Source organism: Haliotis rubra, unplaced genomic scaffold (genome assembly GCF_003918875.1).
Source record: "Haliotis rubra isolate DU_JTF1 unplaced genomic scaffold, ASM391887v1 Scf954, whole genome shotgun sequence".
NCBI lineage: Eukaryota > Metazoa > Mollusca > Gastropoda > Lepetellida > Haliotidae > Haliotis > Haliotis rubra.
In genome coordinates, this window is record NW_025767695.1 from 2,696 (window position 1) to 22,872 (window position 20,177).

At 39.1% G+C, this 20,177-nt stretch overlaps 1 protein-coding gene across 1 annotated transcript in view; it reads left to right on the forward strand.

Annotated features, from left to right (window-relative positions):
• Positions 1-1,279: 1,279 nt before the first annotated feature.
• LOC124264984 (glutamate receptor ionotropic, kainate 2-like) overlaps positions 1,280-20,177 on the forward strand; it is a gene marked incomplete at its 5' end in the record, with an annotated part of 28,109 nt that continues 9,211 nt past the window's right edge. Inside the window, 4 exons of the mRNA XM_046699764.1 lie at positions 1,280-1,380; positions 2,055-2,061; positions 4,812-4,883; positions 5,005-5,109. Of these exons, the coding sequence (XP_046555720.1) occupies positions 1,280-1,380; positions 2,055-2,061; positions 4,812-4,883; positions 5,005-5,109 (285 nt within the window). The remainder of the gene's footprint in view (positions 1,381-2,054; positions 2,062-4,811; positions 4,884-5,004; positions 5,110-20,177) is intronic.

A 20,177-nucleotide genomic window follows, 5' to 3' on the forward strand; every position in this document is an offset into this window, starting at 1 on the left:
CATCAGATGACTTACCTGTAGTCTGGACAGTAACATCCAGGTGGAGAACGTGGCGGTGCTGGAACTGCCTTCAAGTCAAGTGAGTCATGGATTCATCACCACAGTTCGATAGGAGGACCATGACCACAAGAAGACAAGTGTTGAAAGTAAATATAACATTCATACCCAAACCAGGGATATCGACGGATAGGGGACAAGAAATGTTTCACCACCCTGTGCTTGTTGAACTCACTTGATAGGTAATGAAAGAAACTCGCTGGTGTGACCTAGGCAATTTGTGTGTCGTCAAGCTCCGGCCACTTTGATCGTTGTCACAGTTTTTGTTGCTAGAATGATGTTGTCAGAGAGCAAAGAATCTTTTACTATTGATTCAAAATATTGACCATACTTATGCTAACCCAATGGATCGTTTGATGATAATCCTAATGTAAGTCAGCTTTAAATGTTAAATCACATTACAGATGCAATGAATCTCCGATCTTCACAACTGGAAATATTTGCCGTTGCACTCATGTTACAAATACCGTCATTATATATTAACTGTACGGGCGCCTGAGACTTTAATACTGAAATAAAATCATTGACTGACACTGAATCAGTGAAGTCAAAGAGGATAAAGGGGCTTTGTTGGTATCTCAATTCAGATGCATGTACTCTAGTCAGACATTCGGATCAGTTTGAATAATCTATGTAAAGTCTATGCAGATTTTGTTATCTACACAAAAGCTGACGTTTCCAATACAAAATATAATTCAGACCATTGAGTTTTATGAAGTCTTGTTTGATTGCATGAGTCATAGAATCACTCAGATCACATGTAAAGATGCTTGTCTTGGAATTGCAATGAGTTATCATCATGACTAAGCCAGTGTTAAACTCTTTATGAATGTTTGATAGGAGGGGCTGTTCACAAGGGCAAGGATGTGGACTCTAATGTCTCACCCCATTGGACGGGCTTTCACAGACGTGAATGAAAAATGTCAGCCCTATATTGGTAATTAAGCAGAAATTGTCATTATTTTTTTTCCCTTTTGTGCAATGCTTCAGTCTAGAAAAGGAGAAATGTATTAAGAGATGCAATTTACTTTTCTTGGCATTATCAATTAAATCATGCGTTCTTTTACACTCACTTTCTGCAGTTACCAGTAGGTGCAATTTTATAATAATATGTAAATGCTGAAATGAGATGCATGGTTTTCCACCCCTGGTCAATATTTGTAATCTGATCCTAAATGGTACTGATTTGGTATGTTAATGTGGCTGTCATATGTACTTACAGACCAACGACTTTGGCTATGGCTACCTTGAAGTGAGCAAGCGGAAGGTGTTTGTGTTTCCTTACCATGTACTGAACCTGCTGGCTGAAGCGATGAACTTCAGGTGAACTTATTCACTGGAAACAAACACCGCATGTATGAACAGTCATAAATTAAGCAACCCGTGAAGATCCCGGGAGAAATGGTCTTCAGCAACCCATGCTTGTCGTAAGAGGCGACTAACGGGATAGGGTGGCCAGGCTCATTGACTTTTTTCTCACATGTCATCGTATCCCAACTGCTCATGTGGTTGATCACTGGATTGTCTGGTTCAAATTAGATTGCTTACAGACCGCCGTCATTCAGCTGGAACAGTGCGGCGTTAAACAAACAGAGTTTGTTTTCGCGGTAGTTGATAATTCTTGTAACTCATGCAAGTCCTCTTGATATCACTGAAATCTCAGTATTGATTACATTTTAACAAGAAAATTAAAATACCGTTTACACATGTATTTTAACATTCCGATTCCATCACTTCTTCGAGCATGTCAGTCATTCTCCCGAAATATAAGAATAGAGTCTTATTTAAAAGTTACAGGCTCATACCACCAAGAGAAGATGATTGGGGCAAGAACATTAATGGTTATTGGACAGGAATCTTTGGTATGCTGCAGAGAAGGGTATGATTGCGGCAGCTGATGCCCTTTTCCCTTGCTTGTTGCTTGTATGAGGCAACAGGTTCCGATAATGATCAGTTGATTTTAGATGATGATCGACTTTGTGTTTGGTTTTCTGCAGGCGGCGGGTGAGTGAGTATTGCTTAACGATGCATCAACGATGTCCTTAGTTTTACAACTCCGTCCACTACAACGGTTGTACTCCCAGTTAGCGTTTGTCCTTATTTCTTCAAATTTGGAAACTCATATCAGGACAAGCTCTTTATGTAACTATTGATAATACCATTGGAGTAGAACCTGTAATGATCAAGTTCAATAATTATGGTGCGTTCATTATAGCCTGTGCAACATGTATTTATTGCAGGGAGGCTGACCTTTGCATCGGACATGCTAACTATCCATACTAATCGTTCAACAGTGTCTGATTACATCCTGCCCCTCAGTAGGCTGAAAGCAAACAAATGACCTTATACAAGAAAGAGCAGGATGCTAACAGAAGACAATCTGTTGATTCTTCTCCGCCGTTTGAACCTCAAGTCTTTATAATGCTTTGCTGTATCGAGTGATCACATACATCGCCTTATTCCTGTCTCTCTAAAAGATTACTCTGTGGTAAAGGCCTGATGAATTCTCATGTGACTTCAAACTTCAAGAGTGTTCACCCGAATATCCCATCAGAAACGTGTGTCCCACTGCCGACTGGACAATACAGGCCACAACTTCTACAACATTTGAAATTTGTGAAGACCACTTTAAAACAAGGTGATAAAATATTTCAAAACTAAGATCGTGAGCACCTTTTGTATCCAATAGCTATTTTCATGTATAGGTATGTATATATCATCCCTAAGAAAGATCCAACATATTTGTGAGTGTGATGTATCGTTTTCCCAAAATTGAAGCAACACACGGCTAACTACAAATGGGCTTCACACACTGTACCAGGCTTTGGAATCTGGTCAAGATCCCATGGCAATTTGGTTTAACTGTATGACTTGTGGTTATAGTGTGGTTGGACTGTAGTAGGTGAGTGCCAAGGTGTGGGAATGTGTATAAAGCATGCAAGGTGGGTATGAAGGGTCTAAGTATGGCAAGAAATGCATGCAAGGTGTGAGTTTGATTATATTAGGCATCAAGGGTTGGTGAGTGCAGTCATGAAAGTTGTCTGATGAGGGATGGCTGTATTTGCAAGATGGCTGGTCTTTCTTGGCCGTGGGTAGAATTTGTGTTATTGGATATTTATGTTTATCATGTTGTTTTGTAATTATTATTGTAGAGCTATGTAAATATGGGTATTTGTTAAATGATGATTATGTTTTCATTTTGTCAATCATCAAATGTTGAGCAATAAATATACTAAAATGTCACTTCTCACGATTGAGTAGCAAGTAAATTATTTGCTGTATCCAGTCATATGTATTACATTGCGAAACAATGTCGTAATTAGATGTTTAATCAACACATTTACTTGCCTGTATGTGGAATAACGTAAAAGTTGTTCTAAGTGAAATGTAATAGCCGCTGTGATATTCATCCTGTAAAGTATAATATCATTCTGAGTATGTAATGCTCTTAGTACGTTGAATGATGTATGCTATCATTCTGAGTTCGTAAAACTCGTTGTACATTGAATGCTAAGTATCAAATGTTATATGATATTTGTATAGTGCCCGGGACCTGTGCCGGACCTTGCAAGAGGAGTATCTGTGTGATTACCTCGCCTTGTGTGTAAGAGGCAGGTCGGTATGATGGCCTCGACCTGTAAAAAAGTGGCGTTTGTGTTGCCTCCTCATTTGACTGACCAGCGAATACATCGTCAGGACGGTTGACCGTGGGAGAGACTGAGGTCGTCATGACCTGATGTAATGTGACAAGAGCTACAACTATAATTGAACTTTATCATCAGTGAACATTCAGTCCCATTCCGTGTTTGATACACGTGGTATACACTTTGTACAATGTAAAATAGTTGCATTAGACAAATGTATTGTTCTACTGGGTTTTGGTTTTTTTCCGTGTAGAGTGTATGTATAGAAGTGATTGTGTGCTATGATTATGGTTGGTGATGAATGGAGTATGAATGAAGGGTGATTTGGGGGGTGATTTGGGGGAAATTCTTTTGTTTTCCATTACAACTTGTTGAGACATCCCCCTACGGACCATCCCAATGGCCTAATGACGTTGTGCAGACGTGAGCCTTGGCATGCTTATATATATATATATATATATAATATATATAATTTTTGTAATAAATTTCATTTATTTCATTTCCGCCTTTGCCTTATTCATCTCGTATTGTGACAGAATCGAACCCAGATTTAACTGGGTTTCTCCCTCCACTCTTATTTCTGTTAATTTAATCAAATCATGATCATTATAAACATTTTGACACGTGATATATTGGTACAATGAATACTGAACATACTTCAGTGGGTCGATATTAATACGAAATACACAAATCTTTTGACACGTGATATATTGGTACAATGAATGCTGAACATACTTCAGGGGGTCGATATGAATACGAAAAACACAAATCCAAGTTGAATCTTCATATAAATGGATTTGTACATTAAGAAAGAATTATTAACATGTTGCACTGTCTTTAAAAACAACAACAACAAAATGCTTAAAAAAGGAAATCGCTCGGTGCTTTGAAAAAAATACCAAAATAATCCACTCCATCCGAAATCGCAGGGGCTGTGATAGGAAAGGTGCTTTACATGTAACATTCTAAACACAGAGTCAATTGTTAGGTCATCAGATCATTAGTCCTAGTAGCAGGATGGTGGATGTTCACAACAGTTATCTATGCTGTCTACTGTGGGACCATGGCGATATTTGCTGTAAAATAGAAAAGCCTCCATTTTCCAACAAGGCTGAGTTGGCAGACAGGGAGGACTACAAAACCGGCTACGACTCATCAAGCATCCTTGAACACCTTCTTCAGGTAAAGTAAATCATGAAGACTCTGTTTGGAAATACAAATCTTGATAGGTAATAATACCAATGCATTTTTATAGTGTTAGTTACAGTTTTGTCGTGTAAATGCACTCTACTATTAATTTCAGGTTTCAAAGAAGTCAGATGTCATGGCAATGAGACAAAGAGTTCGAGACTTATCCACCAGAGATCCTGATGTACTGAGCAGCAACACAACCAAGCACCTGCAAAAAGTATGGGACGGAAAATACGCCTTTTTAGGAGGCACGTTTCTTTCTGCCATACGCCATACCAACTGCAAACTAAAAATGATTGACACCACATTTGAAAGTTCTTTTACGGCCTTCCTTCTCCCAAAGTTTTCTCCCTTCAAAAAGGATTTCCCAAAAAGGTATGATTGCGTAGATGTACCGCGTTTGTAAAACAAAGGGTCAGGGGAAAACTGATATTTCAGGAAAGTATTAATGCTTAGATAATCTCACCAAAGTATCTTCTGACATCAGATTTAATTGATGTACAATTGAGGGGGTTCTAATTTTTGCCCAAAATCATGTTTTCAATCTTGTCAATTTGTAAACAGCAATTACCAGTTACCAGTGTTTATGAAGAATACCAAACCAGGTTCAGCGACAGGGGGTTAGAGATGCCATTATACAGAGACCTCCAAATTTAATTGATAAACAATTGAGAGGATTCTAATTTCTTTTGTAAAATCATTTTTACAATCATTTTTTCAAACAACAATTAAAGGTATCCTGTGTTTATAAAGAATACCTAACCAGCATCAGCGACAGAGAGGTTAGAGGTATCATTTTACAGAGACGTCATAATAACTGACCATGTGACATGGGTCTGTAAAGCATTGCGATGAAGTTCGATTGATCAATATTTCCTATCACCCAAGTGATAACTCTTGCTGGAACCAGTTGAGCGATGTTATGCATATACTAGTTTCTAAGATGCCTTGCGGTTAGAACAATAGAAAGAAATACATTATCAGGCAATACAGGTATAGTTTTTTGATGACGTAACAATTGAATGACGCTATCCCGTCACTGCGCCATTCTAGTGTGCCCCCTCGAACCATTTTACATTACGTCACACTGTAAGCGATGTCACGATGCATGTCAGTTGTCATCGTCTCGTACGGCCTCCTACAGTAAACTACTCCGTTGCATCCCGTTTCTTGGTTTGCAGTTGCTTTACGCAGCTAACATCACTGTTGGAAACATTACGTTTATGTTTTAGAACGGTTAACATGTGTCCATTCGACTCACAAGTTTTCAGCGACACGGTAACGTTCGCAATGTTTACATTCCCACAATGCAATCGTGGAATGTCGCTTGACTACTCAGCTTCATCTGGATGTACTGATCTAAACTTACGTTGGTAGTAGAAATGCGACGTTCATATTGCCCCATATGGTTTACGTTAATGACAGATGTAATTAAAATAATTCAGAGAAGATATTTAATCCGAACGTAAACCGTCATCAAACTGTTATCATTTGTTTTTTTCTGGTAACGTTCGTCTTAACGTAGGGGGGCAGACACATCAATAGAACAGCGCGCCAGTTAGCCCTGTGCGAGGATTTTAAATTTAGGTCACCGACATAGTCGTTTGTGTTCTGCCTTAAAGTAATCGTAATTATCCTTAGAGGTATTAAATTTGGCATCTTAGAAAAGAAATACAGTTCTCTCTTTCTGCCACCAAGTATAGTGTAATAAAGCACACTTTCGCCCTTAACTATAATAGTTCAGGGCGAAAGTGTATTTTATTACACTATACATGGTGGTAGAGCGAACTGTATATCTTAAAAAGTGAGCTACTTTGAGTTTAGTTATCACGCCACTTGGGAAAGTATTTGAATATGATTAGAACAGATTCGAATATGTTCGACACCCTGGTCATATTGTATGCTAGTAACGATTATTTGTTCAGCGTCAGTCCATTGTACGATTTTTGTAACATTCTAAACTAATAACGATGATATGTTGTCCTCATAAGCATGTACCTTCTGAGCAACAGTGGCATCCTGCAGCGTACCTATCAAGAATGGTTTGCGTCCACTGAAGATGACGGATATCCAGTGTTGGACTACCCTAAACCCCTGTGACTGATCAAGATCCAGATTATCTTCTTTGCTGCTGGAGCTGGACTGATAAGTAATCTGTTGATGCTGTTGACAGAGATTGTTTGGTACAAAACGAAACAGAAACCCTCTCATTGATAAATGGGCTTGCCTGCAGTCATATCCTTGTTTCAGAATTGGCTCACATCAAAACCTTTCAGTTAGTTAGAAATGTGGCTGAGACCTGGGCCAGGTCCTTACTTGGCGAGATACGGCTAATCTATTTTTGTTACCACCAAGGACATGGTGGTGACATCAACAAAGTGAACTTTAAATGTTTGTTTTTTATTTCTTGTGCAGCAAACATAAAAGGAAAACGTCTGTTTACATTCAGTGAAAGACAATCTATGTATTGTCCGCGTCTTCTGCTTTTGAAATTTATATTATGATACAGTATTGAATAAATATAACTCTTGCTGTAAGATTCTATAAAAAAAATTCTTTTGAATAATTTTGCATTATTCATTTGCGAATGCTTGTACAAAATGCAACTACAGTGTTTATGTTGCATGTCTTTTAAATATTACTCTTCAAAATCCTTTTCAGCGATTGTTTTTTGTCATCTGAACTATTGTCCAGGCGGACACATGTGAAGGAAGATAAGATTGGTTCCAGGGCCTAGATCTTTGAAGCTCTCTTGGCGCTAAGTTAATGTTAATGTATGGCACTTACGACTATCTTAGCGCTAAGAGAGCTTCGGAAATCTAGGCACAGGAATATAAGTCCTTAAGCTAACAATTACAAAGTGTGCATATTAATGCTTACGACTTGTGGAACGTTTTTTAAGACAGAAATATAAAAACAATAATGATAGTATGAGTTAGTGAGTTTAGTTTTACGCCTCTTTTGGCATATCTGTGATACTCTAATATTTTACTGTCACTCTTCGACAGGTTATACTCTTCAAAATGTTTTCATTTTTTATTGTACAAATTGTTTTCGTCACGATATGGTTGAGATATTGTCGATGTGACGTTGCCTATGTCTCCTACATGTTATTGCCGTGAAACTGTTAAAAGCAGCATAAACTCATTCACGCTTGTACAACCTTTGCATATTCTCATGCATATGTCAACGTGACTGTTCTTAACACTTTAAACGCCATAACACGTTTCCAGTACAATCAGGGTGGTGGGTAGCCTTGTGGTTACAGCGTTCGTTCAACACGATGAAGTCCAGGGTTCGATTCCCGATGAGTACAATGTCTGAAGCTCATTTCCTATGCTTCCTAAATGTTATTGTTTCAAAACTGCTAAAAGTACAATAAACGCACTCACGCATGTTCAATCTTTGAATATTCTCATGCATTTGTCAATGTGCCTGTTCTCTCTTGACAATAAGAATGCTCGAAAAATCAGCTCCATTGCTAAGGCGTGATTCCTGACATTTCGTTTTTAATAGACAGTTATCAATACCAGCTCCTGCTGAAATGCAGCAAGCATGCCTGCAACTGTGAGAACGAGGAGGAAGTCATGACCCCACCTCGATACGCTTTGGTTGCTCACAGTTACTAGGCACTGGCATGGCTCAGGGTGTTTCTTGTATGTGTCTACAATAAATTGGGGAGTTTGGGTTAATGCAACTTTGAACACCAATCCATGATGCATGAAGATGTTTGATATTTAAACCATGATAAAAATAATATGAATACAAAAAGTACACAAAGCTGGAACACTTCCTCTAGGCGTACAAAAACATCTATTGATATAGAGATCGCTAGATTATTTGGAATATCATAGCTTATGACATATTTTTGTCATGACATATTGATCTCTTATCGCGTACATGTGGATGTATGATCATTTTCCACTTCATTACAAGTACAGAGATATGTAAAGTTATGTGGTATTATTGATATTTTGATTGACAAATATGACATTTTAAATGAAAAATGAAGATGGCACATGATTCCATAACGTCTTGTCGTGCAATCTGGAGGTTGTCTTGAATTATGCTCTGCCAGGAATTAGATAAAGCGGATCCTAGAGCCAAACCCTCTATAGAAGCATCGATCAGTCAAAGTAATTTTCGATAAACTCAAATATTACCGACGTCTCATTTGCCGACTTAACGTGGACGATTTTTGTGCTTGGACAATTTGAAAGCAATATTGTTCATAAAATATTGCTAATGATAAAGAAGTCAGCTTGCATCTGCCGGTGTGTTGAGGTCCAGTCATCACCGGATTCTGATAAACCAGAACTATCCGTTTAAGAATGTCCTTGCGTATCAAAAGTTCATTTGCGTATTTTCATTCCATAAGAGATACCAGTGAGCTTCATGTCATAGCAATGATCGATGCTGGGCCACATGTCATAAAGTCATAGCAGTGATCGATGCTGGGCCACATTGTAAGTTGTATGCTTCTCTCGAGGGTAATACAGTCTGATTCACGCCTCTTGTAGCAGTGTCACACGAGCCGGTATTACCCGAGGGAGGAGCATACAACGTATTTATCTTACCGCCATGTTAAATGTACAAAATATCATTATATTTTATGTTAAAGATCGCTACCGGCTATATGACATGCAAACAAAATGGCGTCTGCCTCTCGACTGGATTTTTAACATCAGTGAAACATATTCTGACAAGCATAAAACTGCTATAAAAATTGTTATTTATGTTTAAGCTGAGCGTGCAAACCACTCAATGTATAAAATAGCTTAAATTAAGCTGATGTGGGGAATCGAAACCCGGGTCTTCGGCGTGACGAGCCAACGCTTTAATCACTAGGCTACCCCACCACCCTGGACTATAAGGAGGATGAGGCACAAGGGTCATTCCTTGGTTGTCTATATACTCCATAACAGCCTTTGTCTTGTGGGGACTCGCATTGTGATGGTGGAGCAGGACGCGACTTGGTCCCGTCTCAGGTCGCTTCTTTTCCATAGCTTCAACCATCTTGGGGAGGACAGTGTTGCAGTAGTAAGTGTTGCAGTACTCTTCACAGGTAGGATATATATGGCCCTTCGTAGTTGAAAAAATGGAAAAAAGTCTCTTCCTGCTCTGAAATCCTGGCTTGGCCACCACTGGACGCTGATTTTCCTTACCCATCCACATCATGTTAGAACGCTTGTTAGGGATACCATAAAAGTAGATCCAAGTCTCGTCACCAGTGACAATGTCTGTGAGCCACTTTGGTCCATTTGATTCAAACTTATTTAATATACAGTGAGCACACTGAAGCCTTCGTTGTTTCTGTTCAGGGGTCAGCACAGGAGGTGCCCAACGAGCACAAATCTTCCTGAACTTCAAATGGTCATGAAGGATTGAGTGGGTGGTGCCAAGTGATATGTCCAATGATGAACTAATTTCACGCACAGTTGAATGTGGATCTTCATCAATGCATTTCTGGACAACTGTCATTTCCACCTCGTTCATAACTGATGTTGGATGTCCTGAGCGGTGTTCATCATGAAGTGAGGTCTTCCCATGATTAAAATATCTCAACCACCTAGCAATGTCCTATATGATGGAGCTTGGTCCCCAGACACATTAACCAAATCTAGATGGATTTTGGTCGCATCTTCAGAAAACTGCGATCTCATGAAAACATAGAAGCGAAGGTTCTCCTTGCTGAAGTCCATCTTTTTCTATCACAGATATGACATCATCACATTGTGACGTCATAACCTCTTTCATATTGGATATGACGTCACAAAATTTAGTCAGTTGATTAGAACGTATCATGCATGTCATCCTTTCCCAATTGCGATCGAGAAACATCATGTACAGCGCTGTATTTTCTGGTCCAGACTGTCTTTAGAGGCATGCCCGAAATATACAAATAGTTGATGTTAAACACGCAAAGTATGGAAGATCAATGAACAGCAACAATGCACACTAGAATGTGCTATTAAGTCACTCACAACCCGTGAAAAGCCGGGTTAGAATTGGTCTTCAGTAACCCATGCTTGTCATGATCAGAGGCGACTAAAGGGATCCGATGGTCAGGTTTGTCATCATAATCCAACTGTGTAGATCGAATATTTACAGACCCTGCTGGAATATCGCGGAGTTCGGCGTTATTCAACGAACAAACAGTGAACTCAAGAATGTCCAGTTTTTGCCAGGGCGGAACATATTTGGGTAGAGACCCGTCCAACTCTCTTATTTCAAGGAAATAGTGCAGGAAACCAGCACAAGAGCTGGTGTTTTCCGATAAGTCCCCCAATAACGTGGGACACATAAGGGAGATCACTAAAAAGGTCAATATTGTACCAGCGCACCAATCAACTGATGCCCGATTCCCAGTATCGACGTGTGCCATACGACCTCGGGGTTTACACGTTAAGTTTGACTTGCCATTGCAAACTTACGAGACGGATATCACTGAAATAATTAACATAATAAAGAAGCCATTCAAACAAAATGTCGGCCCAACCTTAGTATGTCAGGCCATAGTATTTTTATTGATACCAAACAAGTGTAAAAATAGTGCTCTTGGATACAGGAATACCTTTGCTACCTCAAACAGCACTTCTGCTACTTTAGATCGTCCAGCGACGTTAAGCTGCAAACATGATGGGCAACCTAACACTTTTTATCACAGACCTATTTATGCTGTGTCATACGCAGAACAAACTTCTCTCTCTCTCGCATTTATCGATTTTGGATATTTGTATCTTTCAGATACCCTGTGTGCCTAGAACTTCATACAGGTACGTTAGTGTTGACTAATTATGTGTATGTGACTTTGGATAGTATAGCACCTCAGTATTGCCATATGGCCTATCAGAATATTGACAGCAAACCAAACACATTTTCAGCAGATAAATTGAAAGAAAGCAAATAGAGTAGCAGGTGAAATCGGAAATGGTTTGACTAGGTTCCTAGTATTATATAACTGTACATCAGTTCAGTCAAGCCTGCGTCAGAGACAGCAGGATATGTTGGTGCAGCTGCTGCTTTCATTGAACTGGAAGTCCGTTCTTGTTTTTCATGATCATGATCTAGGTGAGTTTGAAAATTACGTGACTGTGTTGAGTTTCTGTAATTCTATGAACGATGTTAGACACTAGATGTTCATACCCAGTGACCGTGTCATGTCTCGTTTACGAAGTAGATGCACCTTTTCCCATCTGACTATCTGACCATGCAGGGCACCTGTTAATACTGAATGTTCCGGGGCAAGTAAAGAATTCAGTATCCACTCAAGAACAGTTACCAACCACCTAAATTTCACAGCACTATGTTGGTGCAGCTGCTGCTTTCATTGAACTTGAAGTCCGTTTTTCATGATCTTTATCTAGGTGAGTTTGAAAATCGCGTGAGTGAATTAGTGAGCTGAGTTCATCGACGCTTTTTAAACAGTACCAGTTATGACACGGTACGTTAGCATGATGTCGGGGAAGGGCCGAGGCGAGACAGGTCTCAGATGTTCTCCGCTTTGTCGTAACCCACGGGTTGGAGTATTTTGTGGTCAACCCAGAAACCTGATCAGATGAACAAGGATTCCAACCCACATTCATATGTTTCTAGGGAGCCCAGGACACTCAAAACTGCAAATTGCGGAATTGTAGCCACTTAATATCTTGAACGTCTTGAATTTCAACAATAGCTACTTGGCCTTAATTCGAGTTTTGAAGCTAATATTGTTTTGTAAAGGTTCAGTCTTTTCTTCCTTGTTTTACCTTGGTTTGACAGAAATAGGTTTATTTGATTGTCCTCGGTGACAGCAGAGCGCTATGTTGGTGCTACTGCTGCTTTCATTGAAGTGAAGGTTCTTGTTTTACATGATCAAGATCTTTGCGAGTTTCAGCAACTAACTGTAGACAGGTACGAATCCCACGAATTGATGTGGCAATGTAAGACACTGCATTTTCATACTAAATTACCACAACTTATTTTTTAGCAAACTGGGTTTTGTCTCATTCTTGAGGTAGATCCACCCTTACCTATCTCAGCATGCACATTACCTATTCCATGTAGATAATGCAGTATTTTTCTGGTTGTGGTCATTTTAAAAATAGATATACAAATGTCCATTCAGTTATATAGTCCATGTTTTGAATGTCTTCTTGCATTGGAATGTAAAAATCATTACCAGGGGGTGCTTAATTAACGTTTAAGAACGTTTTTCTTGGTGCCACAGTTTAAATATGCCCATGCTAATGCGCATTAAGCACAAACACAATGTGATTTGTCAATGGATTATTGCTGTGAAATGGAAACGCATATGATTAGTTAGTTTATTTTGATGCTAAAAGTATTGCGAGGGTTTATTGTAAGATTGTACTCGGCATTTGTTTTTACTTCGGCATTAGCTGGCTAAGGTTTGTCTTAGCTTCGATGAGGTGTAAGTATTGTGTGATTTAATTATGTTATCTGTCCAAAAATTTAAACTTTGTGACTAATGTGATATTACAACTTACAGAAAACACATGTACACTCTCATAATACTAGTATGGATGTATGTATGTATGTGTGTATGTGTGTGTGTGCGCGTGCGTACGTGCGTGCGTGCGTGCGTGCGTATGTATGTATGTATGTATCTCTGTATGTACCCATGTATATATGTGTGCGCTCGCGTGTGCATGTGCGTGCGTTCGTGCGTGTATGTATGTAAAAATAGTATACAGTTGAATATGATTTAGAAGGGTCCAATGTGTCTTTCACGCTTGCAAACACAAACACATCTGTACGATACCCACGCACATTACTGTTCACGCTAGGTGACATGAAAAACACATGTGCAAGAAAAACTGTATTTGTCAAGCAATTAATCGTCAGCTTGTGTCAGTTCGTGTTAGCATAACTTTTGCCAGCTAAGCCCAAATCAATATTGATATGCATAAGCAAATCATGGGAATGAATCGGACAGGATCAATCAATTGGGTGATTTGTCAACAGCTTAATGTCAGCTAAAGGTCAGTACATAGAATTCAAAATATGCACCAGAAATACCAGGTCGCCGACGAGTGAGTGGTTGGGTAGGTGAGTGAGTGGGTCAGCGACTGAACGAGTGAGTGGGTGAGTGAGTATTGCGCCGCTTTTAACAACATTCCAACACTAGCACAGCAATTCCAAAATTGGAACTCACAAATTGTACCATATGGGGAATCGAACCCGGGTCTTCAGCCTGATGAGCGAACGCTTTAACCACTAGGCTACCCTACCGCCCTAAGTGAGTGACTGAGTGAGTGAGTGTAATGCTAAACTATATGTCATAGAGATATCCTTACACAAAGCCTAGGTGTATGAGTGATGTTAGAAAAAATGAACGTTGCTACCACTTTACTGCAAATATTACATTTTAAGTATTAAAGAAGACAGAAACGCGACCCTGAATACCGAGTGAGGGATATCTATAAAGCAGGGAGGGCTCTACACGTCTGTAGCAGCATCAATATGTTTGTATCATTAAACAATCAAAGAAAGTAATCATCGATTAAATCTAATCGTTGCGATGGGAACCTCATGTGAACGGGTTTTTTTATCTGTCGAAAATATGTCGATACCTCACCATCTCCTGGCCGAACATTAAGTTTGTAGATAAATAGGCTATGCGGTAAAGAATTTGTGTAGATGAACAGACTCATTAGTACATGATACAATTTAGATACAATTCTGTTTTAAATTGTAAGTTCACGAGTGTTTTGGACATCATTCTGGATATTCATCTGTATGTCATGGATCATGGTACCTTAAAAGGTCTGCTATTGGGATCTGTATGTTTACAGTTAAAAAATAAAAACGACACAATAATTTCCACATCCACAAACAATAACACACCACTTTCAGAGATCTATGGTGAGCTGGTTAGATACTAAAATAAGAATGATCACATTTTGGTACTACCTGTACTATCTGTCCCACGTATTGTACACGCATTGTATAAATATGCAAATACCAGTGGTATAATGCATAAACAGGTCACTTTTGTTCAAAAATATTTTAGATTTTAGATCTATTTTATGATTCTGCCATTTATGCCAAATGGAATATGTGTAGGCATGAATTGAGAAAAAGAATCTGATAGTTTATGTACATCAATATAGAAGTGTATCACATGTCAGTATCATCTACGCAGATGTTTAACATTGTCTAGTCTGGGGCACCATTACGCTTTCACTCATCAAAGACATTTTAGAGTGCTTCGTAAATTCATTTAAAACTGTAAATACAACAAATCAATATCACAAAGGGCTCTGTAAATATATTGAATATCGGATCCATAACATCATGCCTAGTAATGTCCATGTACATATATATAATGTTAAAACAGTCAAATAGACGCTTCAAATGAAATGGTATTTTGATCACGTCCAAGTTCAGAGCGTATTTGTTGAACAATTCTGTTCATTCACATATGTGGTGTTCTCTGTCCTTCCTAATAGCGAATCGACATAGAAGCATCTAGCATGATGGAGTTAGTTGAGTCTGTGCTGCATCACTGCTCGTCGATATTGTGAAATATGACCATATGTTTGGTTCGTATAAAAGGCACGAGAATCTATTCCAGTTGGAGTAATATTTGAACTTCTGGGTATTTGTGTATTCTATGTTAATATCGTATTGTGATAGTGAAATAGTGATCATGCAACTAATTGGCATCCCTCTGCTGCACACCTGTTCCTTGCTCATGTCGACATAATTGTTTGCGAATGATATGAGTGGATTCAGTTCATGTCATCGACATTTCACAAGTGAGAACAGAAGCGATAAAACCCTTTCCCTATCAGTAAGAAGTATGTGCTAAAGGAAGAGTCAATTGTATAATTGTGACTATAACATGAGCAGGTATTTGTTTCAGCAGTATTGTGGTGTTTGTAAACATATCGTATCTGAGCCATGTTCTGTGTTCTACTTGGACCTAGGCTCCGATAGTGATGACAGTCTCCTTGCAAAATTGCAGGACAAAAGGGATTAGATCGATTTTCCAGTTGTTTAGTTCCATCATGTTCATGATCATCCAGGATCTCCACGAGCCCCTATCCAGAGAGGGTAGCAGGGCCCGGTTGTTTATACTTGTCAGAACGTGTGTATTACATTTTCACTGAAAGACAATTAAACTATTCAATTGAGTTTCACATTACATGCCATTTTAAGTCATTCCAGAAAGTATCTACAAGACACTCAGAGGAATTAGCACAGCATGTCGCATGTTTACTTCATAATATTCCTTGCTATGGCCTTGACCTTCTCTGTTCACTCTTCCTCCTGCTGGCTGTTATCCTTTTTTTGCAATTTGCTGAGTAATGGGTGCTGGGCAGTTACCTATGTAATACATTCACAAACGCTTGGTGTTATCGCAGAATTCTCGTGAAGAGAATGAGGGTCTTGAGTGAGGCAAAAACCGATCAATGTGACGAGGTTGATATTTCCCATATTAGAAAACACGATTGACGAATTCTATTTATGATTTTACATCATCCATGTTTTTGTGTTCTTTTTAATAAATATATGCATCTAATTTGACATTATAATCTTGTCGGAATCTTACGTTTGAGGGGCTATCAAAACGTTTTGAGCCTAAACTACTTGCGATATGTGCATAATAAAAATAACTATTATGAAGAATGGTTTATATCATTCACATCAACATAATATTGACATGCACTTGTAGGTAGTTTCGGGTCACGTGAACTACATATGCCCCTACTGGAACGCCAGAAATGGATAAGTTTGAGTACAAAGCAATCATAAGGTTTTTAGTCCTCGAGGGCCACCCGGCGAAGCACACTGAAGAGCTATTCATAGTAGTACATGTACTACATGATAGTCACTACTGTCACGTGACCTGACAGTGACATATGCATGTCAATATTACGTTTACGGGCGTGGTATTACATGTTTCCCGTTGCAGTGTGAACCAAAATAAACAACCTGTTAACTCCTTTATTTGATATATTCAAAAAGTCCTTGGAGTTTTCAAAATATATTAGTCTAGAATCTTTCACAACAGCTGAAACTTTAGTAATAGTAAGAGGAACGTTTCTGTCTCAGTTAAATGAATAGGTATTTCAAGTTGAAATAAGGCTGCCATGATCGTTTAGTGTCAACTACAAGAGGCGAATGTTGAGCTTTTGGAATTTGTCATTTACTGGGGAATTTGGGATTTATTTATTTTTATTTATTTTTATTTATTGTGTGTGTGTGTGTGTGTGTGTGTGTGTGTGTGTGTGTGTGTGTGTGTGTGTGTGTGTGTTTTAAAGGTTAAACATTCTAGAAGTTACTACATATCTAATTAAGTGATCACATACTTAGTTTTCTAACTTGTTTCAGACATACATTTTACCAGCTCGTTGGAAACTTCAGGTATTTCCAGTGTTGACTATGACCTCAGTTCGTTCACCGAACAACACCTGTTGACAATCCTGAGAGATGTGGAGAAACGTGTACAGCCTCGCTTCGATATGCTTCTGTTCTGTGACGTCACTAAGACTGTTTCAGTTTTACGTCAACTGGTACGTCATACATTCATATGCTCCGTTAAGAAGAAAAACGTTTTCAACGTGTGACATACCTATGGTTTAACTTTTAAACAGGTAAACTTTGTGGTACAATAAGTGCACCCATAACGTTGTCAGCGTTGTCTTTGCACTTAGTTTTGAAATCCAGTCCAAAAAGGGAATGGGACTTTCTGTAGGATTTAGATTCAAGTCACGAGTCCATTGCACTGATGTATGGATTCGACAGAATTTTTTTTTTTTAGCTGAAATACAGAACTTATGTGTGGCATTTATTGATAAGTGACTTCAACCAATTTATTTGATCAATCCGGGAATGTACCGGTGTAGACTTTTGTTAACAAAATGTGTTTACTCCCCTATTCATTTTGAAACACACATTTCACTTCTACTCTGAAAGATATCAGGTACATCTTCAACGTTGGGGCCCTTCGTGGTAAACACTTTCACAGCATCGAGACTGATTTAACAGTTTGACCCCAAACACGTCACCTATTCAATGTCACTGTAAGACGTATCACGTTGATAACTGATTTATTTTTAATGTACAAGTCTCGCATCTGTGGAACAAGATCCAACTCTTCGGTTGACTGGTGTCACGTCTCAAGGGTGTTGGTTGTCGGGACATCAAATGACTTACCCGTACTCTTGGACAGCAACGTCCAGGCGGAGAATTTGGCATTGCTGGAACTTCCTTCATGTCAGGTAAGCTATTGCACGTCTGGTAGACCATACCGTCAAGATATGGAATGTTGTCAACAATTAATAATTTCATAGTTATGTCAAACTCAACACCAGTAGGATCCTTGGCACAATTTTCCCTGGTGTCCCATTGTAGGTAACATGAATGGGTAGTACGATTTGTTATTGTGTGATTTGCTGTATTGTAAGTCATCATACCTCAACCAACGAGAGCTTCTGACTTTGGCACAATACCACTAAACGTCATAGGTTGATATGATGGTATTTCCCTCGATCACTGGATGTCAATCTCAACGTCACATCGTATTATCAATCTGACCTCCCTAGGGGATCATATAACTCTTACAGCCACTGGGCGCACCGAGTTTCACACTTGTCAGCTTTCTCATCCTAATGAGGTACCCATTCACAGCTGGGGGACTGAAACACATAGTCCAAGTACTTTGTCCAAGTTTACTGCACGTTGCTGTACCCGCAACTAGGCGTTTGCACGTATTCATGTGGCCACAATCTGGTCATCTACAAACGGATTCGTGGGTTCTTTAAAGTGCACAGGGTTGTGTACTGTACACTAGGGGTTGTGACAACCCTGAAAGAGTCTGCACACAAAGTTGACTCCCAGGTGTTTACACCCGGTCACAGGTGGGCTCGATCCTGACACCCCAAGCTCTCTGGATCACTAGCCTGCCGCTAACCGGCTCGCCAACCGCGCCCCTAGCATGTACTAGTTACGTGGATATGTACGCTAAATAAATATCATAAATAAATATCATAATATCTCATAGGTCACGATACAAGCCGTAAGTCAGCTGGCACAGACTCTCTGGTGTTACTTAACAGAAGGGTTCCTCTGGAATCTCAAACAGTTAAATAAGTCAATGTTAAACTAATGCATAGCTTCTTGATACCAGGTGAATTATACAAAATCAAGGATGTGGACACTGATGTTCTACCCTGATGGACGCGCTTTCATGGATGTGGCTCTTTGCAATGAAACAGTAAGAAATCCTACGGACGTGTTCCCTAACGTGAAGTTTGGGTATAATGGACGCCAATTTACTGCCGTCATGAAGGTAGCATAATCTATTTTCATAGTACATAAAATGTGTTTTTACGAACTGTTTATTATCACATATATATATATATTCTTAGTTAGAGTCCATAGTTTTATATGATGCGACTAAAGCCTTCTGTGATGTGCTGGTAATTAAGTGCAGGGTAATTAAGGCAGGGTTGCCCCTGTTGACCAAGCCTTTCCGTTTACATGCAATTCATGTTGATAACCTATTTCCAAATGAGACAACTAACAGGATCGTGTGGTGTTCTTGGCTTGATACATGTCATCGTATTCCAAGATGCCCATGATGTCAGTCGCTAAATACTCGGGACCCTACTTAGTTCACAGATAGCCGCCATATACCTGGAATTGTGTCAAACACTTCGTAAGTCCCCTTGAACCCCAGCAACACAATTTTTGATAACATGTTGCTATGCGTCCTTTAGTCACGATGCATCAGGCATTTATGATGCGAATGTTTCTGTCGCTCGCACTTACAGGAAAACAACTATGGCTTTGGTGACATAGAAGTGAACAAGCGGAGGTTATTCGGGTTTTCTTTTCGTGTACTGAACATGCTGGCTGAAGCTATGAACTTCAGGTGAGATTATGATTGAATACACAATCCCATTTAGAAAGTGGTCCTGCAATGTAACATATTATATATTTAGGATTGTACTTTCTTTGTAAAGTACAGATTCTTGTACTTTTGTTTGGTTTAGTCCCATTTATTGATTGATATTGAAGAACGTGTTGTACAAAGAGCATCTGTCACATAAATAGGGCAAAACTATCTTACAAGTTACAAGCCGAACAGTCCTATTAGAAAGAAGCCTTTGGCGGACCACAAGAATTCAGTAAAACATAAAGTTAACCACCTTCATCTGGGTCTCGGTGTGTTATTGTTTAAAACAATTAGCGGTACTTTTTTGCTCAAAGTATGTTACTTATTCTCCTAGACTGTTGTAACAAGGGTTTATTCATTTTCATTGAATTGTT